Source organism: Scatophagus argus, chromosome 11 (assembly GCF_020382885.2).
Source record: "Scatophagus argus isolate fScaArg1 chromosome 11, fScaArg1.pri, whole genome shotgun sequence".
Taxonomy (NCBI): Eukaryota; Metazoa; Chordata; class Actinopteri; family Scatophagidae; genus Scatophagus; species Scatophagus argus.
The window spans coordinates 6494096-6510139 of record NC_058503.1 but is presented as its reverse complement, the minus strand read 5'-3'; the positions used below and the strand labels follow the sequence as shown (position 1 = coordinate 6510139).

General features: G+C 42.3%; 1 protein-coding gene across 4 annotated transcripts; it reads right to left on the bottom strand.

Annotated features, from left to right (window-relative positions):
* Window positions 1-615: 615 nt before the first annotated feature.
* si:ch211-269e2.1 (cohesin subunit SA-2) lies at window positions 616-15732 on the bottom strand. Of its 4 annotated transcripts, none has more exons than XM_046405103.1 (32): window positions 15487-15732; window positions 14950-15081; window positions 14787-14874; window positions 13427-13591; window positions 12846-12942; window positions 12662-12738; window positions 12495-12566; window positions 11366-11570; window positions 11122-11270; window positions 10964-11037; window positions 10752-10875; window positions 10547-10645; window positions 10029-10108; window positions 9820-9927; window positions 9629-9740; window positions 9402-9519; window positions 9058-9161; window positions 8888-8980; window positions 8680-8727; window positions 7872-8072; window positions 7213-7289; window positions 7025-7112; window positions 6831-6911; window positions 6088-6180; window positions 5836-6010; window positions 3562-3698; window positions 3128-3229; window positions 2880-3034; window positions 2654-2782; window positions 2373-2563; window positions 2219-2273; window positions 616-2102 (listed from the first exon to the last, which is right to left on the bottom strand). In XM_046405103.1, exons 2-32 carry the CDS (start codon window positions 14991-14993, stop codon window positions 1967-1969), a joined length of 3477 nt encoding a protein of 1158 aa, XP_046261059.1. In that variant the 5' UTR covers window positions 14994-15081; window positions 15487-15732; the 3' UTR covers window positions 616-1966. The 4 variants fall into 4 exon arrangements, with proteins under 4 accessions (XP_046261059.1, XP_046261057.1, XP_046261058.1 ...); XM_046405101.1 differs by having other exon boundaries at window positions 8680-8766; window positions 15487-15729; XM_046405102.1 differs by lacking the exon at window positions 15487-15732 and adding an exon at window positions 15378-15392 and having other exon boundaries at window positions 8680-8766.
* Window positions 15733-16044: the final 312 nt, after the last annotated feature.

Genomic DNA, 16044 nt, shown 5'->3' with positions numbered 1-16044 from the left:
TGGACTGTGCAGTTTATTTTGACCCGTCCCATGAAAACTTTGGTATGTGCTCTGTTAACAGTTGTCTGTCAGCCGAATGTTCAAACCCAGTATTTCCGGCATGTAAAAAGTACTTTGTTGGTGACTGATACTCACCCTACAGTTGCTGCTTGCAGACAGAAATGTCTTGTTCGATGTCGTTGTTGTAACATGGTGTAAATGTATAGGTATGAATGTGTTAAAAAATATTACAGCTTGGGCAAATTTTTTATTTAAATTAATTTACAGCAGTACATAAGTACTTTTGGTAAACCTTAACCCAAGTATTTCCTATAAGTAGTAAAAGTAAAGTGACAAGCAGGACAAGAAAGCAAAATTCTTAATGTACTCTGAGATAATTATATGTGTGGAAACTGAGTGTGATCCACAAGTAAAATGAAAGATGGATCATTTAGTATCACATGTAACATTCAAGCGCAGCACAGACACCTTTACACATACTGATGCACTTGGTCCTCAAATTAGAAGTGCTTCGTAAATAAAATACACTTGATGTCAGTCTTGACTTAATTTGAAGACTAAGACTTGTCTTATTCTATATCTTCCTCACAAATCCCATGAAAAGACTCTTTTCTTTCCGACTTAGCTGCTTTTTATGTGGCCCCAAACCTGTTGTTTTGTACTTAAAGTGTACACAAAATCTAAAACAACTGTTTCCATGTTTATGGTTTACCCCTTAATAAATATGCTCAGTAATTAACTGAAACAGCCGCTCACTTTTTTTGGCAAATGTTACTCAAGCAGCAGAAGAGATGCATTTGTTGGGGACTATTTTCAGGTGCAAATTAATGCATTGTTGGTGCTCTACACGGTATTTACAGTAGCAGGATGGCGAATGTGAGATTAATTCAACTTAAACTACAGTCCTGTTTTTTCTAATGGAAGAAAATGTCACCTAGTGCAGCCACAGTGTGGCTCACTGATGTGTTTTCAAAGGTATACTGAGTCGTCTTTATTATATTTTCCGTCAGTTCTGACAGGCATCACTGTACCAGCCTGTCTGTTCTCGGTCTACAGTGTGTCTTAGCTGCCAATGTTTAGCAGCTATTTGAACATGCCAGTTCAACTGATTTCACCTCTTACAGTAAATTTATGAAAGAAGACAACATTTTAGTGAGGGTAAACATCAAAATTTACACATAAACAGTAACCAATACAGGCTGCTACTTGGTCACCTGTGGGGAAAGTCCCCAGATGCACTTGAAAAAATCTGAGTTTTCTGAGTTGCTGAATTAGAAGAAACTTTATAAACTTGGTGAAAGAACTGTCCATGGCAAATTCCTAATCATTTAAGCCTTCTTTTAAATTTTGAAAAATGTTAAACTTAGTTATTTCTTTCTTTATGCAAGTAAAGCATGTTCATTTGCCCCTGTGATGTACTTGTTTACTTGCATATAGAGTGGGGAATTAAGACGCATGTGGTGACACATTATAATGCCAAGTGTTAACTGATGGGCTCAGAGGTGTCCTGTTGTGATTGGACCACCCAGGACAGCTGTTCATACCGAACACTGAACAGGCCTTCTGCCTCACCTGTTGATCCAGGGAGGCCAATTTTGAATGGCATGTTTACAAACAGCAACCAACAAATCCCTCATAGTATACCTTTAATAGTTTCTGGGCAACCACTGAGGTTCATGGCTTTTCCTGCACAGCTAATAGTAGTGAATTAGTAGGATCAGTTCTTGTTGGTTTTGGCCTTTTCATGGGATTTGCCGATAATATTAAAGGTGGAATACAACAATCTTATCCTTTAAAACTATGTCCTCATACAAAACATAATATACTGCCTTTTCAACAAACCTGTACGATCAGATTTGTAGACAACAATGGACACTGGGACGTCTGCACATCAGAGAAGACACTCAAAGTCTCACGTCTGTGACATACAGACATGAGCACAGATTTCTCTCCAACCTCCAAACTGTTACAGCTCGATTTCCACAGTGTCGTCGTCCGCCTCGTTGCCAGCGCCGAGGACAGATGCCTCAATGTTCGACCTTTTTGCAGGAGGTTCCACGGGGACAGAAAAAGGATCCATATCTGTTGTCTTCTCCTGATGGCTGAGCAGTTAGGTGAGGTTACAACATTTCATATGAGTGAGGGGGAAAAGGCTCTCCGTATAACTTTTACAAAACGAATCAGAATCTGAATGTGAGAAACTATTCTTGAACCTCACCTTGGACTGAAGCTGGACCTGTGAACTTTGGTGAATGGGCAGGGGGACTTGCTTCCTAAAAAGATAAGAAAGACACACACAGTGCAGCTGCTGGCACTTGCTGACAATAAGGACTTAAAAATTCTGTGCTTCTTTTTGTTGTTTAGTGTTGTACCTTCCAGTTTCTGTTTGGAGAAGGGAGAGCGATTGGGCATGTGCGGCTTCCTGTCGGAGCTAACGTAGGACACGGCGTCCTCCCCTTCAGCTACAGCCAATAGGGAAGCACGATAATATATAAGTGGCTGCCAGCACTCCTGCCTGAGATCAACAATGTGCTCTGCAGTGTGCTTCTGCAAGTAGGAAAACCTGTGAAGACAAGTGCACACTCTCAGAAAGTCAAGTTTAGGATATTTAAACAACCTGTTTGCAAACCTGTATGTTGTGTGCTGCACTTACACTGTTTTCTTGTCCGGTTTGAGGAGTTTGCTGGAGAACTCACCGAGGATGGTCAGGTAGGAGAGGTATGGTGGAGTAGGTGATTCTGGCGTCTGACTAAACTCCTGGAACACAAACTCTATGCCGTTCCTGCACGTATGAATACACAAACAACACACACACAAATTCAGGCACAAAAAAAGGCAAAAAAAAATATCTATGCAGTGAGAAACGAGCATGTGCTCACCTGTGGATCATGACGACGCACTCGCGAAACTTGACGAGGTCCCCGAAAGTGAGGGCAAACCGTCTGGCCAGCTCTTTGATGCAGGTGAAGGTCTGGACTCCTGGGTGGGCCCTACCACCACCGCTCTCCTGCTCCCGCTTAAGACGAGTAAACAGCTGAGGAAAGCGAAGAAAAACACATCTCACAACCAGCTGATCCCAAAGCGTCGCTGATGCTTATTTTTTAGGGTGTGTATGCAGCAACTATACCTGCTGCAAACAGAGCACCAGTGTACGAGCACTCTCCAGCTTATCTGTCTGTCTGGTCCTGTACATCGTCTCCTTGATGATGTCTCCAAAATCGTTATAGTACTGAACGCAAATGGAGAAACGAAATTATTAAAAGACGCAAAAACAACCAGATGTCTGTCGTGCATACGGAATAGTTGGAATAGTTTGAAAATTGGGAGCATACTCATATTCTAGCTGAGGTTTGGATGAAAACATCAGTGACACTCTTATGTCTGTCTGTTAATTATGAAGCTACACCCGGCAGTCAGTTAGCTTAGCTTAGCATAAACACTGGCAACAGGGGGGGAATAGTTAACCTGGGTCTGTCCAAACGAAACAAAATCCACTGACCAGCACCTTTTAATAACTAACGAGCTATGTTTCGCTTGTATAATCTTTCACTTTACTTTTACCTTCACATAGTACATGAAGACCTCAGCTGCCATGCTCATCTCCAGAACTCCATGAACTATCAGTTTGCAGTAGGCCGCGAGCAGATTTCTTCGTCTGTGAAGGTCCTCCAGCCTCTCCACTTCAGAGTTTTCACTGACTGAGGGAGCCAGATGGAGTTGAAGCATGTGGTTGGATGTGAAGTGGTGGAGAGCGAGGGAAGGGGAAACGGGTGAAGTAAGAAGAGTGATTAATCATGAGAAATCATATAACAGAAAGAAAAGAACAAAGCAGAGGCGGGAAAGAGTGTTTTAGTTTCTATCAGGACAATGGCTTTAGCAGGTGGAAATCAAAGATAACATAAGACTAGAGTTATGGTTGTGACACCATGTGGCTTCAATCTTTCACAAGGCTAATAAAATAGGCTCGGAGGTGAGCCAGAGTTAATGGAATTTTCTCACGGAAAGAGATTGCCCTGATTTTATGATTTAACTCAGTGCCCTTGCCCTCCGAGTGATCTCTGATCCAGCAGCTAATACAAAACACTGTCTGTATAACAAAACCATTACCAGGCAAATCCAATAAAACAATAGCTTTTTATTACATGTTCAAAAACCAATAATCCCGTATTGTATTTGGTTGAACATTTAAGGGATTCCCACCAGGACAGCTATTGACTTCTCTGGACGATCCCATATTTGGATGCAATATGTCTCTGAAAGTAGAAGCTATTGTAAAAGTAATAAAATGTTTTAGATATAGACAGCCATTAATGTATTTACACGTTTACCTGCAGGATTTTACAAATAGAACGCCATGTATTTCTATGGTGTCAGTCTTGTTTTTCCTCATTTTAGAGCACACGGGGAACATACAGCCGTCACCGGTTTACAAGCTGCATCACTTTGCATGACAAAGTCCAACACCCATTCACAGAAATTAGCCAAACCAGTTTCAGTGCAAGGATATTAACAGGGCTTCCTTTGTAAGCGAGGGTCAGTTTTCAGGCCAGGTTGGAAATCAGACCCCATTTACAGTCAGCGGGCAGCTCTGCAGCGAGTTATTAAGCCAAATGTGTGGCCATGCATTTAATATTTGCATGTTTTTACCACAGTGAGCCGCTGCACTGAAACAAAGCTTCACTCAGAGCACCGAAGGCCTGAGAAAAGACGCTGTGCTCCAACAGAGTGAGAGTGCCATCTACTGTGAAATACTCCTGGGTGTCCCACACACTGTCCGAGTTTGTCCAACACAGCCCTGCAAGGAGAGCTGCGCGAGAATGCAAAGGAGAAAGATAAAAGACACAGAGCGATACGTTCACCTGGACCATCTTAACTGCATAGCAGAGCTTGTCTGAAGCAAAATTTCAAATGTATCATCAGTTCGGGGGGATTCTGCTGGTCTAGTGTTGAAGATGGGTAACACGTAAGGCTTGGTTCGGTTCTCGTCAAAGACCTTTGCGATGGTGAAAAGTAACTAAGTACATTTACTCAAGTTCCGGTCACTTTTTTACACAAACACTCACACACTGTTAAATTATCCATTGCTTAACAAAAAAGCTAAGATTATAGAAAAGTCTAAAACATTCATCCAAATTTGTGTTGTGTTGTGTGTGTGGGGGGAGGTCTTTATATTTGTGCATTATTACTTTTGCACCACTCTTCCTTTGTTGCATATAAGTGTAATTTCCTCCCCCTCTGTTTCTTGGCACCTCTCTCCTGTCAACTGTCAAATACAGGCAAAAATTACACAAACAAATCTACAAAGTATCCTCAATTAAACAAAAATGTTATATGAGAAAATGCAGTAATTCTTAAAGATGACTTCCAGAAGGATAAAAAGCTGATGGAATAAAACTAAATTAAAAATATTTTACTTTTCATTTCAAATTTAACTGCTGGACATAAGTCTTCTACTTCTCCTACTTGGACTTAAAAGCCTATTCTCACTGTGAACTGGAGGTTTCAATGTTCCCCACTGAATCTAGTTACATATTGGACCATGACTGTCTACAAACTCCTTGTAATGTTACAGAACCCAGAGTGTGTGTACACATCTTGAACTCAGATTTAAGGTAAACGCAGAGAAACTTTCCCCCTTCAGCAAATCAATGCAAGAACGGTCTGAAGGTCAGCTATGGTGTCCAATTCAGCACATGCATCACACAGGATGGACGTCTGAGTGAAGTTCAAGAGAAGCTCCAACATCCAAGTGAAATAATAAGCGAAACGTGTTTCCACTGAAAAAACTGTAAAGATGGTGAAAAAAGAATTCATGTAGAAAAGTTGACATCTTACCAACGCACTGGCTGTCACAGTCCGGTCCAACAAAAACGTGTCTGCATACAAAGGTCAACAGCGCCCTCTGCAGTTTGGGACTGGGAGTGTAAAGCAGGGGACCAAAGGAGGTTGGATCCCACACTTGGAGCTGGTAGGAATGAGCCGTGAGAACGTCACAGACACCCAGAAAAGCCTAACACAGACAAGGGAGAGGAAGTTAGACAGGACAGAAGACATCGCTGATCAGTTTTAGCTTCCTGTCCGCCCGACCTGCTGCCGCACGCTGAGGTCAGAGTGGGAGAGACGGTGATGACCCCTCTCACAGAAGAGACGCAGCTGGAGTCTCTGGGCCACAGCTTTCTCCTAAAATAAACACAGGACTTCGTAATAAGGGACGCTGATAACTGATAAGTAGTGCACTGTACATACAAGCTTCAAGAAAACAAACTGAGCAGAAATTCTTAAAAAATGTTGCATAATATGTACCTCTATAGAAGCCTCTAAAAAAGTCCCACTTAAAAATGTCTGTCTGTAGTTCTGTCTGTAGGTAGTCAGTTCAAGACTCTCTGTATACTTTGCATATTAACACACATTATGTTTTACTGTTAATTACTCAACTCTACATTTGATGGTGTGTCACCTGCAGCACCGAGTTTGAATAATTTAATGTTTACACAATGTAACACAATGTGACATGTAACCTTTCTGGCACAATCAAAGCTGTTTTATCTTGTCAACTGGTATATTTTCAATTTCTGTCTGCTCAAACAACACAGTTGTACATAGTTTTAGTGTTCATTACATTTAATAATTAGGCTGCTGAAGAAGACAGAAACAATTTATTGCTGAGGGTGCAAACAAAAACCACAACACGTGCACGTGGCCAGGTATACCTCTAAACATTAATACATACTTCTTCCTCTTCAATTGTGCAGCTCATGAAAACTGCCTGTTGGCCTGTTTCTAAATCTTTATACTCGTACTGGTTAAAAGCATCAGCAGGAGTGACTCACTCTGGAGGTTAGAGTTTCACTACTCATGTTGAGAGACCAGAGCATGGAGTAACACAGACACTGCAGTACTTCCAGCAGCACCTCCAGACAAAAATGAAGAGAGAAAAACACTGAGGACATGTATAATAGTAAGACAGCGGACGTAAACGTCCACGAACTTGATTTTAAAGAGGTAAGATTTTCAGTGTCAGTACCTCTGGCGGTGCTCCTCCCTGGCTGCTCTCCACCGACAGGACAGGAGACAACAGCTCGAACAGGTTCCAGCGAATGAGGTCATGACAGCTGACAACATATGAAGAGAAACCAGACACCAATGAATATTCATCGCTAGCAGAATATTGGGGGGGCTAAAGCTTCATTGTGAACCACTCTCAAATCTCACTTGTGAAAAGCTCTGAGTTTCTTCAGTGTGGCTAAAATTTCTCCAGTTTTCTCTTCGTCAGCAGAAAAACTGCCACCCTACAACAAAGAATTAGGAAATAAAAAGTCATCTTGTCAGGGAAGGTTTTTTTGCATACACAAGTGTTTGTCATGCCTCTGCAGTGACAGCACCCACTTGGCTTGTGACTTCTTAGAATTAAGTGTAGTCTACCACATCAGTTGTGAGCGTTCAACGGGAGTGATTTTTCACAGTGAAGTTGACCTTTGACCTTTTCAATAAAAATGTCACCACTCCATGATTTTATCTAATTAGACATTTGTGTGAAATTTTGTCAATGTATAAATTCTTGTGCAATGGCTAAAAATGTTTTTTGTGAGGTCATGGTGACCTCTGACTACCAAAACCTACTTAGTTCACTTTTACATCCAAGTGGACACTCGTGCCAAAGTTCAAGAAATTCCCTCAAGGTGTTTCTGAGGTATTTTGTTCATGAAAACAGGATGGATGGACAGATGGAGGGACAAGCCAAATACGTAATGACTCCAGCCAAAACTATCACTGAAACCAAAAATAAACTAAACCGTCTGTTAGAATGTGCAGTTTCTCAAGACACCTTAGATTATTTTAGGGACCCCTCAGAGTGTGACAGTGCCCCTCACCTCCAATACCTCCCCCAGCAGTGCTGTCAGTTGGTCCACCCAGTGCTGGATCAGAGAGTCCCTGGCAGCCCGGGCCATGGAGCCACCGGCCGTCTCCTCCCCACACAGACTGAGGTAAGTGCGGGCTGCAGCCTCCAGAACAGCAGGGTCAGAGTGGAGCTCCAAAACAGCTCTCATCTCTGCCATCAGACTGGACACTGCCTGAGGGAGAGGACGAGAACAACGCAGACGCAACATTCAGAACGTGTGGACAGGAAAAAAATGGTTTTTTATCCACTGAGCGACTGGCTGATGACATAATCAAAGGAGACTTTGACAACTTATCAATAATTTTAAATAACTTAACCATTAAAATACCAAATGTGCTCAGATGTGAGATAAACGTATCACTTTAAGTAACTGGGAAATGAACTTAACAAAATAAAACATTTCAAGATGTCACATTTGGTTCATTCGGTATTTATCACCATTTCACAAAATTATTTCCCGAGTTAGAGGTGTTTCCTTGTTCAACTTTCTGACTTAAGCAAAATTTTTTCCAAATACAGTCTTGAGGTTTGTGAAACGTTCTCAGCTTTTAACCTTTATTTTCATAAGGCATCTGTAGCTAACTGGTTAATATAATCAATCATATCGATAACAATGCCTCGGTAGTAATTTTCACTTTTAGTTTTATTTCATACTTTGGTCAATCGCTACAGTGTTAAAAGGGACAAAAAACATTAAAGATAAAGGGACTATGTCACCCCATTTATTTTCATTAAACTGCTCATGATGTTTGAGTACCACGAAAGGCTGTGATGCAGACCTGTGTGCTTTCACCCTCAGGACACTCTGGGAGGAAGAACTGAGGAATCTTCAACAGGGAAGCAACAATGTCACAACTACCTGAGAACTACACAAACAACAACATCAATCTAATCCCCAGAATTGAATTGTGCAGCATGCAGATGCAACTGTTCTTCATGTAGAATCAAAGTGACAAATACAATAAATGTCATATGTGGAATAAATACCTTGGACAGTAACTTAGGAAGCACCATGAGGAGATGTTCAGTGAGTTTAGCACAGTCATCAAACAGAATTTTCTTTTCTTTTGCACTCATCACCTGAAACACAAAAACTCGAGTCAGGATTTCATGTGTCACCAGATCTGTCTCACAAATGAGGATGGGTCTCCACTGACCTTCTTTGTGCCGGTCCTTCCTGCCAGCGCTGGTCCCTCTGAGGCCTGTCGCACCGACGCCACCAGGACCTCTACAAGCACTGCTTGTTCTGCCTGATTAAGACCTGCACACACACATCCACACACACCAGAATATAGGAAATGATGTGTGTAATCCTCCAATACCCACACAATACCTGGTCCCCTTTGTAAAGCAATGCCCCTTTTGTGGCTCCTGATTTAGAAAAAGTCTGTATCTGCTCCTGTCAGTAATACAAGAGAATCTGTTTCTATCAAACTAACAAAATGTTTTGTGAAACTGACATTTCTGCCTGAGGCACCACAAACACACACATTACAGCTACCTGGGCTGTGTGAGGCAGGGTCCTGTAACAGTACAGATGTGAGTGCAGGCCAGTCCTTCAGCAGGGCTCCACCACAGTCCCACAGGCTGTCCACTAGATACACCACATGCTTGTGCAGCTGAAAATGTAAGTCAGACAAAGATTGTTTTTTCAGTCCGTGTCCATAATCCGGATATAAACTAAGTCGATGTCATTCCTGAGGAGCCTTGGATTGAAACAGCTCTCACCTCAGACTGCTGGTAGAACTGCAGCAGAGCCTTCAGTTTGGCAAATGTTTGGTGTTTATGAGCCTCCTCCTCATTCAGAGTATCAGATGCAGGGGCTACAGTGTTGAGAAGCCTGAGAGAGACCAACAATATTCAGGCAAACACTAATTAACTTTTGTGTCTGTCTGTTTGTTTCAAGGAGGTCAGCGTACCTTGAGAAGAGCAGCTCTCCTGCAGTGGCAGCTAGAGGGCGCTGTGATGAATAAACAAACTGGAGGAGCTGCTTGTAGTCCTCTGGACTGAGCACATCATCAGATGTTCTGAGGAGTCAGTCAGATAGTTTGATGCAATGGAACACAGCAGGAAAATATGAAGGACGATTGGAAAATGATTAAGACCAACAAACAGGATGGTGACTTACTTGGAAATGACAACCAGTAGTTTCATGGTCTGCACTGCCACTTCACTGTCCTTATCCAGGGTCATGGAGATTATGCGATCCTGAAGCGCAGATAGTAAACATGCATGAGTGATCCAGAAGTAAAGCTGAGGGCTGAACAAACTAAACAATAAGCTGAATCTCTCTACAAAGCGCTGCAGACTACAAGCAGCCCCATTGTTAATATCAAATTTAGATGCTTTGAGAAACTTAAAGAGCCAGATATTTCTATCAGCAATTGCTGGAGACCAAAACAGAGCAAAAGAAAGAGAGAGAGTGCACACTGGGTTTCCATTTGCCAGGTGGCCAGAAACCTTAACCCAGGGATAGTAACTGTTTGTCTCTGCTTGCTGAATGTGTAACTTGGACAGCTTTGATAACTTTCAACATATGATATTCCATGGCTATGAACCTGTCTTGTTAATGGGTGTATCTGCCCCCTAGTGGCCACAGTCCGCTAAAGGCGCTTTAAGCTGAGTGAGTCACATCTGCTGATTTACCTTGAAGCGGGTGGTGAACAGGTCCAGTTTAGGGAGGAGCAGAGGATCTTCATACAAACCCTGTAGTCCCAACACACACTTGAGACGCACATCTGGTACCTGAAAGGTCATATGAATGTCAGTGCAGAGTGTGTACAGTTTCTTTTTATCCTTTGCGTTATTTCTGTGTCACATTATGCTACATTACATGTTTGCTGTTGTTTACCTTGTCGTACATCATCCAGCCAATGTATTTGAGGTAGCTATCATTGAGAAACACTGAACTGTAGAGCTTCATCCACAAACCCAACTCCTCCATGCAGATTGAGCGGATTTCTGGAAGTACATCGCTGCATGGGCACACACACAAAATCAGCTCTGCACTGAATTAGACACCACCATAATGCACACGGAGAGCTATGCTGAAGAACCGCTTACCGGTATCTTTTCAGAAAAACCCCTTTGAAGATGATGTCCATCATGCTCTCCATCTCCGCTCTCTTCTCCTGCAGCTTGAAGAGCATAAGGAGAAGAGTACAGAAGCCACCATGGCACATTCACAATAACTTCCTCTCTACACAAGCAGACAGTCTTACCTCTGTGATGTTCTTCTGTATTCTCTCTCGCATCGTGCTTTTCTGTCTCATCGTCTTGGCTTTCTGCACCTCATAAAGTTTCTGACTGTTTTCAATACTGACACCCAGGCTCAGAGCCACACCCACCAGAGAGCTCAGCAGCTTCACCGCTTATCATGGACATCCAGATGAAAACCAAAAAGCACATATTAGTTTATCGTAGGTCTTTGTATCTGCATGTGTGTGTGTGTTGTCTGTTCCTTACCTGCCAGCGTGCAGGTGTGTCTGAAGGCCCGTACATAGGAGCTGGACAGTTCAGTGAGCAGTGAGATGAGGGTGTTCATCAGGTAACTGTCAAATATGACGCTGTGCTGACACTGAGTCACCAGCACCGACACAAAGTCAGAGAACTCGGAGTGAAACCAGCGGCCATACGGGCCCGACTGTGTCAGAGGATACTCCGCACTGTCCTAGAGTAGACGGAGGAGGGAGGAAAAGAAGATGGAGGGACTGGATTTGAAGGCTGGAGAGTCACTTACAGGCTCAGTTACTTGTCATCTTTACTTTCCTGATGTGAAGGAGTACGTTGGGGTGGGACATGACTCAGGAGTTTACACCAATTGCATATCAGTTTAGAAATAAGGAAAAAAGAAACAAGTGGGTCATCTTCAACAATCATGGGAGAATTTCTCTTCACTTGTAGCACTGAAAGGAGGAGGGAAATTGTGCTCTTTTAGCTCTAGACTGTACACAATAAAGAAACAAAGAGGTACAAAATACAGTAGTATTAAATAGTACAACACAGTAAACTCATGTTAATGTTCTCTATATTCTATATGCCTATATTTACTGTCTGTCAAGGTCTGAATTCAAAGCATGACATGTATGCACTTTATGTCACCCTGAATAAAATCCACAAGCGAATGAAAAATCTAGCTAACATATAAACTGCCTTTTCCTCCCACAATGCAATACTGTGCTGAGTTAAACGACATAACACAAGACATCTACACAAAATAATTCTGAATCAAAAGTGTTCAGTATCTGGGGAGCCCTGAGAGCTCACCTGGTGGAGGGTGTGCAGCATGTGCTAAGGCCGAGTCCTTATCACAGCGTGTTTTCAAAAGTGTCTTATATCTCATTACTACTCACTATGAAGCCCCCAATAGACTGCTGACTAAAGGAATAGAACATAAGGTATGTGAATGAAGGAGTGCTTTAGAGGAATATTATAAGAATTTGTATTGAATAACGCAAATGACTGCTATGAGGATCATTGTTATAAACCTGACTGAAGAAATGGTGAGGCAAAAAGGTGATTCAAAAATTAATGAGAGCCTCTAATACAGGTAGGTGAAAGATTTAAGTGCTTTAAGCAGTGAGGCACTACTGACTGTATCCATGGGCCACGTGACTGTGAGGATCCACGGAAAGGCCAGGAACTTTTTATACTGCAGACCAGCAATCTGGAAAACACACCATCATACGGTTTCAGTTCAAAGCACTAAAAATGATACAACAGTGAAAAGACAAAGGAGGGAACTGACTGAAGACCTCTGACCTCATCCAGCTCCTCCACCATCTTACTCATAACTTCACCGTCCTCTTTGCTGTGACACATCTCTGCTGTGACCACACCTGAGAAAGACAGGAGGGAAACGTACACCTGATTGTGATGTAATGTGAGAGAGAGAGTGTGTGTATGTGTGTGTGTGTGTGTGTGCGTGTGCGTGATGTCTGCTTGCCTTTGCACCCAGAGCACTGAATGAAGAAGCTGATAAGATCGAGGAGAGAAGAGTCTCTATCCGTCATATAAGCTTCAATCCAATCATCAATCACTGCCTGTTCACACATCACACAAGAGTCAATCAGTTAATTAATATTCGGCTAGTGTGACCTGCCCAATGCTAACATCTGATCACCTTTCCATGTCAAAATATATTTGATAATATCAGTTTATCCCAGTTTGTATATTCAAGTGTTTTTACAACCAGTCCAGGGGTTCATCTTCATATTGTAAATGCTGTTTGTATGCAGCTGCTCATTAGCTGAATATACCACGAGTGGACCTGGAATATTAACGTGCATGTGAACCTGAAAGAATGATCAAGCCCTTCTCTTTAATTATAAATCAAAGGTGAGCGAATGTTTTCCTGTACATGTCTCTCACTCTACTGAGAAAAACAAAATGCAGATCAGTGTAATTTCACAGAGGACGTTTGACAGACATTGGAGGTTTGTCTATGAACGGCTGTGACTTTCAAATTACATAAACTAATCCAGAGTAGAGGCACATATATCTCTGTTGTGGGTTAGCTAATCGTACCTGCATGGCGCTCCTGCCCATTGTGACCACCTCGAACAGCGTGACGGCCTCCACGTGCCTCTGTTTACCGTGGCTGCCTCCCGCTCTGCTAACACCGCTGCGGCCAGCCTTGGCACTTTTGCGCTTGACATTCTCTGAGCCCTTGTGAACTTTCTTCTTTCGCTTCTGGGAGGTGGGGGGTGGGGTGAAAATGTGACAGACAGTAAAGCAAAGATGGATGCTTAAAATGATTCACATATGAATAAGTTTCCGCCAGTGTGCCGCATCCCAAACAGGCCAAATACACATTTCTGAATGACAAACTCCTGTGCATCAACACTGAAGTACCTTGATGATCAGGGTGTAAAGTCTAGAGAGTCAGACCCTTCAATCCTCCAGCTGGGTGCTGACGAGCTTCATCACACTTCAATAGCTTTCACACACACACGATTCAATGGAAGATTAAGCTTCATCAGAGGAAAATTAACACTATTTCCAATAATTCTGCTCAACTGAAAACTGTGCAAAGGTGAGTTATTTATTATTTCACCTCATCAACTTCAGTGATTTTTGCAAATACGTGCTTATTCTGAATTTGATGTCAGCAAGATGTTTCAAACAAGTTGGGACAGGAGCAATAAAAGTCTGGAAAACACCTGTTTGGAACATATGACATATCACTTTGAAAAACTGATGTCGGTAAAACAGCTTGTTTGCAAATGAATGGATTCTGCTTTTATGTACATTTTATACAGTGACCCAACTATTTTTTAATCAAGGTTACATCAAGCATTGCAACTAACTAATGATTAGTGAAATGATTAGTGTATCTTCCGATTATCTTCTCAACTGTTCAAATAAGCATTTCTAGTGACAAAAGTTCATTATGATTTCCAAGGTCACCTCTTCAAATTCTGTGCTGTATCTGCCCAGTAGTCCAAAAAAAGATATTCAGTTTACTATCATTTTTGATGAAGAAAAGCAGCAAGTCCTCAAATTTGGCATTTCTGCTTGAAATATAATAGTTGTCGATTTTTTTGTTTTACTGATGAATTAACTAAACAATTGATCGACTGTTTCAGCTATTGAAATATCCACAATAGATCCGTTTCACAGCAGACGTTTTGACTTGTCACAGTGGGAAAAGAACAGGTGTTACAGATAACTTTAATCATGGCTCTCTTTTATTCAAGTGTCCCAGTGAGTCATGTGAGTCAGCCAGCGAGAACAACGCCAGGACCACGAAACTGAAGCATGGAATTCAGTCATTATTCGTCTGATTGCTTTCATCTTTTCATACTGCGAGATGTCAAAACATATTCCAGCCGTGGTAACGAAGAAGGAAACCCTGCAAAGTAAAATGCGATAGAAAAACACCTACCACACTCTTTTGTCTATTCTCGTTCCCCGACTCGTCCTCTGATTGATTGACAGCCCCAGTGGAGTTTGCCTCATCATGAGAGTTGTTGCTGAGAAGTCAAAAACGTGGGATTAGATTACATAAATAGAAACTAAAATCAGTATTCAAGGATACAAACTCTTACTTCTGCTCTGAGGGCCTGGATGCAGCTGTGGGTTCTGTTATCATCTCCTCCTCAGATCTTTACACGGGCCTCAGGTGTGTGTGTGTGTGTGTGTGTGTCTGCATCTGGACATACGGTGTAATCCGTGACAGGCTGTGCAACAAAAATTATGGATACGTGATGAGTATTAACCCTGCATCTCCACGGACAGAGACGGTTGGCATTATCATGAATATCTGGCCAATAAGGACCCTCTCTCCACTGACAGGGGGCATGGAAATGATCTTCACGCCCCCTTCGCAGGGAGGAGCCGGGGAGGATTTTCAGGGTTGCTCAAGGACACTTAGGCAGAGTCCATGCATGGCCCCGAGAGACTCAACTCTAAAACAACACTCTGTTATCCTGCGACTCTCTTAGCAAACAGGTATCTTTTCCAAAAGTTAAATTACCTGTAATAATTTCCTGAAGTAGTCTTGTGGTGTGTGCAATGCAACAAAGAATAAACCTGACTGACATTTAAAAGTACAGGTCATTCGCTGCCAAACTTATCAGACTTATCCTCTTCACATTGACTCATCCTACCTCGGTGGTTCACTGATGGCTAGTTTTAATTTCGAAGGCTGTCAGCATGATAAAAATTCAAACATTTCCACGAATATCCTGCTTCTTCGCCTCAGCTCTCATAGTCAAGTTGCTGGACAGCCTAACTCATGCCGATTGGCTGACGAATCAAAATGAATTCATGTGATTGGTTTGTCTTGAACGTCGCTCACGTTTTTGTCCCGCCCCTGGCGTCTGTGACGGCCACTGTGTGTTTGGGTTTTCTGCATACCTCGGCACTGTAAACATCCACAGACAGTTCAGACACGCGAGATGTAAGCAGGTGGTTGACATGAATCATTACAGTGTTTACTTTGCTTTGGTACACCACCGACACACAGCAGAATGACACATATATCCCATTTCCTCCCGTTAATTCGATGTTACACGTTTTAATCTTACCCTGGTTTGTGTCTCTCGTGTATTGTAATTAACCACACTAGCAGTTGTTAAATCAGAGGGGAGTTGTCTGGTTCACATTTTGCGGGAAATGAACAGCAGGGGGCGCTATTTATT

What these genes read in the sequence shown, in the direction of transcription:
- si:ch211-269e2.1 (XM_046405101.1), bottom strand. Translation starts at nt 14,993, where the DNA reads ATGATAACAGAACCCACAGCTGCATCCAGGCCCTCAGAGCAGAA. An exon ending in TGGTGGAGGAGCTGGATGAG is followed by an intron (nt 12,567 to 12,661) that starts GTCAGAGGTCTT and finishes TGTGTTTTCCAG; the next exon opens with ATTGCTGGTCTGCAGTATAA. An exon ending in TTCCTAAGTTACTGTCCAAG is followed by an intron (nt 8,767 to 8,887) that starts GTATTTATTCCA and finishes TTGTTTGTGTAG; the next exon opens with TTCTCAGGTAGTTGTGACAT.